General features: G+C 48.0%; 1 protein-coding gene across 2 annotated transcripts; it reads right to left on the bottom strand.

The window, feature by feature from the left end:
- Nucleotides 1–1,268: 1,268 nt before the first annotated feature.
- Nucleotides 1,269–6,477, bottom strand: TMEM216 (transmembrane protein 216). 2 transcript variants are annotated; one of them, XM_032414260.1, is made up of 5 exons: nt 6,390–6,477; nt 5,603–5,704; nt 4,956–5,048; nt 2,473–2,674; nt 1,269–2,190 (listed from the first exon to the last, which is right to left on the bottom strand). In XM_032414260.1, the coding sequence occupies exons 1-5, from the start codon at nt 6,400–6,402 to the stop codon at nt 2,175–2,177; spliced, it is 426 nt and encodes a 141-aa protein (XP_032270151.1). In that variant the 5' UTR covers nt 6,403–6,477; the 3' UTR covers nt 1,269–2,174. The 2 variants fall into 2 exon arrangements, with proteins under 2 accessions (XP_032270151.1, XP_032270152.1); XM_032414261.1 differs by having other exon boundaries at nt 1,657–2,190; nt 6,376–6,438.
- Between the last annotated feature and the right edge of the window lie 644 nt (nt 6,478–7,121).

The following is a 7,121-nucleotide window of genomic DNA, read 5'->3' as shown; positions in this document are numbered from 1 at the left end:
GACTTCAAATACAGCATCTGACCACATTAACCCTGAAAGACTAGCTATGCTCATTCCCATCCCCTGCTGCCTCAGTTTCTGTTGTATGGTGTTTTATTCTGGGGTGACTACACCTGCACGTGTGGCTCCAGCAAGCTCTGGGAAGAATGAACACCCGTGGAGCCATCCACAGGAAGCACCATGCATTAAGCTCCCGGAGAACCAGGAAATAAATGAGAGGACTTCCTGCTCTAATTCTATCCTCATTTCCAACCACTCATTCTCCTTAAGTGGTACCTGTTGAGTAGAATTTACTTGATCTAGACTGAGACTCGGAAGACAAGATTTCTAGATCCAACTGTTAGTAACCAGTTGTGTGATGCTTGGCTGTTCCTTTCTCATCTCTAAGCCTGCAAAGTGGGGGATTAGATTCCTTTCTAAGGTCCCTTTTAATTATAAGCCACCTCTAAACTTCCAGCTGAGCCTTTCATTCATTCATCTTGTGTTGCCAGGAGAGTGACTGTAACCACTGAACCTCTAAAAGAAATGGGCGGCCATGGAGAACAAGTCCCTGTCTAGCTTGATGCCAACAACTTCTTCAAAGCGCCGCTAGAGAAAGCAGCAGTGTGAGCAGCAGAAAGTCAGGGGATTAGCGGGGTTTGTCACTGAAATATCAAGGGGGTTCCAACTGGATTTTTTGTTATGGTTTCACTGTTTCATGGTGGATTAGACCTGTCTACTATAGTTTTTGGACAGACTCCAAAAGCAGCCAGGAGGCAAGGACACAGAAGGGGTAGGAAACAAGGAAAATGGTAAGTGCTTTGGACAGTGGAGACCTTCACAGGATGAGAATGAGCTTGATCACAGGAAATAAGGAGAATTAAAAGCCAGCATGGAAGTGCTTAAAGATCAATTAACTTTTGACTTTGAGCAAGAGCAGATATTCATCTGACAGCAGAAGGGCCATATGGCTCAAGGTTTTCTAAAATGGATTCTGTCATGGCTCCTGGTGGCTTCTTGGGGGGAAAGAAAAAAAAAGCCACTATTGAGTAAGATGAGAAAGTTTTAAAGACGGTTACTTGGAAAAGGAAATGATATATGCATGTAGGGCAGTATTTCTCCAGCTGAAAAGAAAAGGAAGGAAGGGAGGGAGGAAGGAAGGAAGAGGGGGAGGGGGAGGGAAAGGAAAGGGAAAGAAAGGGAAGAGAAAAAGAGGAAGGAAGGAAGGAAGGAAAAGTATGTTTCCTTTTACGTTAACTTGAAATTTTAAAATAAATCACCAAAAAATACTGGCAAGTTTTGAATATGCTTCTTCCAAGTATTCATGCCTCATTCTGGTAAGCGGACAATGATCTGTAGGAGGAATGAGAGAAAAGATGCTGGCTTTGGGGCAGAGGTGAAGAACACAAGCAGGCCTTTAGGATGACAGGCTTGGAGAAGACACGGAAGTTGGCAGCGCCTTTAGGGATTCATTCAGGCTAGAGCTGGAGTAAGAAAATCATCACTGCTTTTGTGTCCACACAGAATCGCTCAGCACGGCCTGAGAACCAACCGCGGGGAGAGTCCCTACCTTCCCTTGGAGGGGGTGAAATTCTAGGGACAGGTGCCATAAGGAAAAGGCTGCAACTCCAATGACAGAAAATACACGTTTATTATAAAATAAAATAATGTTTGTTTCACGATGAGAGTAGAAAAATAACACTATGAGCCGCTAAAAAAGTTCTGGAGCTCAGTCTCTGAGGAACAAGGTGACAGGCCTGTGCGTCACCCTGGGAGCAGACCATCCCGAGGCTCTCTGTGCTCGTGTGACGGCTGGCACAGCACCTACGGGGGGTATGTGGCTCTGGTCCTGCTGGAAGCCCAAGGAGCCTACAGGGTCCACACAAGATGCTCTGGCCACGAGGATCAAAGAGAACTGGAGCTCAGCAGGGAACTGGTTCTGAGACGGGCCAGGATGGGCCGGCCCTGCCCCTCCCTACACTGGAGTGTACAACAGTCTCTTAGGCTGATGGTCCTGGTTTAGAAGATGATGCCCAGTGGCCTCACGCTCAGTTTGTTGCCCAAATGTCTGTGTTGAGGAAAAGCTGCAACCGTTCCCACGACAACCTGACCCACCAGTTCTCACTGGTGTGGCTAAAGACCAGAAGAATCTGTGGTCTCAGCCCATGAGGGCTGCTGGCTGCAATGTTTGTACTTCAAATCCTGTCCATACTGATGGCAGAAAGAAAGAAAGAAAATGTTAAAAGACCAGTGAACAAGAGCAGCTGGTCTGAACTGTTCTATATTCCAAGCTTCTTGGCCCCAGAGAACAAGGAGAATGTCTTCCCTGAGTAACTGTCTACCCTGAATAGGAAAAGCAATCCCACAGGCACCCCTTTTCCCCTTGAAAGTCCTTCAGACCCCTCAGGCTTCAGAAGAACAATGAGTCCCTCCCTAGGATGAGATGGGAACCCAACCCTCAGGTGGCAGGAAATGGTCCCTCAGCAGCGGTACCTGGAGAAAGCCGTCAAGGTGAGCACCTCAAGCAGCAGCTCTGAACCACAGAAGAAGAGCAAGATGCTGTTCATGATGGCTTCCAGGCGGAGCACGTAGGTCTGCAGCAGCAGGTAATAGGAGGCCATCATGGCAGATGGGAAGGTCAAGGCCACGCTAATACCAAGTGGCATCTTTCGTTGGCAGAGGTTCCCCTTTGTACCTGTCAGACACAGCCCATGGAGTCATCTCCAAGTGGCCTGCTTTCCCTGGACTCAGAGAAAAGGTTGGGGGGATGGGATGGGATGGACTGGCAAGGCAGAGAAAAATGATCCTGAACGGGGATGGGCAGATTTATAAATGGGGTCCCACTGTGCTAAAAATGAGAGGCTTTGGAGGTGCCACAGGATGGAGTCATTCACTCCAAAGGTCCTGCTTCAAGTGTGGCTCCCACTCAAGGGACAGCGACTTATTTACTTGGGGAAAATATTTTTTTAATTATAATATATAATCATTGAAAACTTTTCAACTAATGTAAGTACAGAAAATAATTTTAGAAAATACAGAAACTAAAAGGCCCCATGACTCCCCACTGGAGATAGCCATCATTACAGAACGATGTATATTGCTTCAGATTTTTTTATGTGTATATACTTACATATTACTACTTATTATTATAAAAATAGAATCATACTCTACATACTGTTTTCAACTTACTTTTTCCCATTTAAGTTAGACATCTTTCCACGTATAACTACCCTATTCTTTTATTAATGGCTATGGATGATTTCATTGAGGCAATTCCATAATTTAACTAATCCTGTATTGACAGATGTTTAGTTGTTTCCAATTTTTTTAAAGATTTTATTTATTTATTTGAGCTAGAGAGATCACTATGGGGGGTGGAGGGGCAGAGGGAGAGGGAGAAGCAAACTCCCCACTGAGCAGGGAGCCCGACGTGGGGCTCAATCCCAGGACCCTGAGATCATGACCTGACCTGAAGTCAGACACTTAACTGACTGAGCCACCCAGGCGCCCCTCTAATGTTTTTTTTTTAATTTAATTTTTTTTTAAATTTTGTATTTTAAGTAATCTCTACCCAACATGGGGCCTGAACTTACAACCCAGAGATCAAGAGTGGCACACTCCACGACTGAGCCAGCCAGGGGCCCCTCTAATGTTTTGATGTTACAAAATACGTGGCCATAAGCTTTCTCCAACAGGTACCTTTGCTATCTGTAGAAGTGTTTGTTTTTTCCAACCAGTTTTAGATGTGTAATTGTCAGGACTAAGAATACAAATTTTAGGGGCACCTGGGTAACTCAGTCATTTGAGTGTATGACTCTTGATTTCAGCTCAGGTCATGATCTCAGAGTTGTGAGATCAAGCCCTGCATCAGGCTCTGTGCTCAGTGGGGAGTCTGCTTGAGATTCTCTCCCTCTGCCCCTCGACCCCACTCATGCCCTCCCTCTCTCAAATAAATAAAATCTTAAAAAAAAAAAAAATACAAATTTTACATGGCAAAACTATTAGCAAAACAATTGTTCTAATTTATATTCCCAAAGAGTGTGGGAATAGAGAGACCTGGTCCTCACACCCATTCTAATACTGGGTATTTGGAAATCTTTTTAATCTGATGGATGAAACTGTTATTTTGTTGTTTCAATTTGCTTTTTATTAATGAGTTTGGGCATTTTATCATGATTACTGATCCTCTGTAATTATTCTTATATGAACTGCCTATTAGTGTCCCTTACCAATTTTTAAAATTAGGTCATCTTTTCTTTAGTGACTTATGTGAGCCTTCTTTATCCTTTGTTACATGTGTTGCAAATACTGTTTCTTCTCAGCTTGTGTTTTAACACTGTTTTCCGGGATAAGATATTCTAACTAATAATGAATTTGCTCTGGATCTGTGAGGATAAAAAACTTGTCCTAGGGGCACCTGGGTGGCTCAGTGGTTAAGCAGCTGCCTTTGGCTCAGGTCATGATCCCAGGGTCCTGGGATGGAGCCCCGCATCGGGCTCCCTGCTCAGTGGGGAGCCTGCTTCTCCCTCTCCCTCTGCCTGTTCCCTCTACTTGTGCTCTGCTCTGTCAAATAAATAAATACAATCTTTTAAAAAAAAAAGTGTCCTAAGAAATCCCTGTTCAGAGTGGAGGGGACCTTAGTGCCAACTTGTGTGACATATTGCCCTGAACGTGGGGTTACAGTCAAATCTATTCTCCCAAGCAAGCCAGTGAGAGCAACCAGGCTCTCCTAGCACTTAGGAAATGAGGAAGGAACTATCTGAAATATCATGCTACTGCCCACCTCTGGCCCTACAGAGCAACAACAAGTAAAGCTTGACCCAAAATATGAAGCAGCTTGAAACTTCAGAGAGGGAGTAATGGGACATTCCACCAGATCCAATCTCTTATTGTGAGACTAGGTTATGTACTTGTTCTTGTTAATCAAGCTAATCAAGTCTGAGAAGGAATGGAAATATTCTCTGGATAACACTCACCAAAAAACAGTCGAATTACTTCAATTCCAAGGTAAAGGAGAAGCATGACCACATCCAGTACTAGGTTGGCTGTTGGATATGGTAGCAGGAGAGCTGCCGACACAAAAGCCAGAGTTTGCAAACATGTAACAGCACCCACGAGAACTCCCCTACACCTGGGGATAAAGAGGGCATGCGTCTTACCAGCTTTCCATGAACTAGTTAGTGAGATGAGGGTAGGATCCGTTAACCTGCTACAGGAGACACTAACTCTCAGTGTGACTATGTCTGTTAGAGGCCGACTCTATTAGGGGATTTCACTCCTAACTCCAAACGTCTGTGAGGCCTCCACTCTCCAACATGACTGGATCTACATGGGTACACTGGCCACGGAATAGTTTCTGAGGGTCACCAATGAGCTTACAGTGGAGCTTAGCAAAGAGAGGTGACGAGGGAGAATAAGGACGGAGAAGCCCACATTTCCCCAACTGAGGGAACTCTTGCTGAGGGGCTTCCTAGTCAGTCATTCTCAAAGAAGCCATACGATGAGGAAGTGAAGAGGAGCTACAGAAAAGGATGAAAAATAAGAAGGCTCCTGATGGGAGCTGGCTCTGGGCTGAAGTGGGGAAGGGATGTTGGGGCAAGGGTAGTCAAGCCCCAGGCCTTACCTTTATACAGAAATATGAAGAGTTCCAGCAGAAAATAGGTGGCGTAATACCAGCCGTTCAGAAAGAACAGGATTTCCAGGGGGGTAGAGGACAGCCGTTTACCTGAAAAGATGAGCACAAATAAGAGGGATGGGCACGACGGCACGTCAATCTCTGCTCTTTGGTTCTGTGCCTAAGTTGAAGAAAACACGAGGTCGCAGCTACTGGGAGAGGCCACTGGGGGTACTTCTGACTGCTGATAATGAGGGTGTGTGTGTGTGTGTGTGTGTGTGTGTGTGTGTAGGGGGCTTCCATCAATCCCCTTCCTTCCCCGGAATCACCGTCAAACCCGGGTACTTCTGACTGCTGATAATGAGGGTGTGTGTGTGTGTGTGTGTGTGTGTGTGGAGGGGGCTTCCATCAATCCCCTTCCTTCCCCGGAATCACCGTCAAACCCGACTCTTGTCTTCGGGGTCAAAGTCAAGGCCGCTCTACGATCTTAACCCCGTCACTATTTGGGCCATCGGGGCGCAAAGGCCACCACCGGCCAGCACTGGCCTGTTCGAGGTCACACAGCAAATTCGTAACTGAGCCGGCCTGGAAGAGGCCCAGCCAGGATCTGGGCGTTTCTGAGACCTGCACCTCGAGACCTTCAGGCACTCACGGAGAGTGGCGCTGCGAAACCCCACTCTAGACAAGTGAGGAGAGATGCCCCTAACACCCGAGAATGAAGAGTCGGGCTCTAACGGGGGGGAGAGGGACACTGAAGGCATCAGGACCAGAGACTCACACACCTCCGGAATCTCACCTCGCGGCGCCATCTTCAGTCCCCATGGAAACTGCGTACGCCGCTACAGCCGCTCCCAGAGCAGCGAGGCGCGGCCGGAAGCGGGGATGGAGCGACCCCGGCTGCTGGCCCCTCTGTCCGCCCGCGGCACTCTATGGTTCCCAGGGCCCGGGGCCCGCGCGAGGCCGGCCACGCGTGCGCGGGGAGGAGCGCGGGCGTAGACCGCTGCCGCTGGGATTTCGGCGCGCTGAGCCTGGAGGAACAGCGGCGGGGAGCAAGGTTGTCGTCCGCGGGGCCCCGGGGCAGGGGCCGTTCTCGGGCTCGCCAACCCCGGGTGACAGGGCGTTGGCCGAAGTGGTCAGTTGTGGCAGCCTGACCACAGGATTAGTAAATAGGCCCTAGCCCCACGCTTCTCTCTTCTAACAACGGTCTTACAATGAGAAACGGTTTGCGCGACGGTGCTCTGCAAATGCCGGGTGGGGGTTAGCAGGTACCAGGTAGTTGGCGGGCACCAAAGGGAGTCAGAACTGGAGGCTCCGTCCAAGAAGCTCCGAGAAGACACAGATGAAACGTGATCACCACGTGACCCAGAACGTGCCGGGGAGTTGAGAGGCCAAAGTACTCCTGGGTGGGAATTGAAAGAAGTTTCCAAGGGATGGCCTGTGAACTGGGTTTTGAAGCCTGAATACCATTTGGAGTAATCACTTCCCGCAGGGGAGTGGAAAGAAAAGGGGTTTGCAGTGGGCCCAGGCT

The sequence above is a fragment of the Phoca vitulina genome, unplaced genomic scaffold (genome assembly GCF_004348235.1).
Source record: "Phoca vitulina isolate PV1807 unplaced genomic scaffold, GSC_HSeal_1.0 scaffold16, whole genome shotgun sequence".
NCBI lineage: Eukaryota > Metazoa > Chordata > Mammalia > Carnivora > Phocidae > Phoca > Phoca vitulina.
This window is presented reverse-complemented; position numbering and strand designations above follow the sequence as displayed.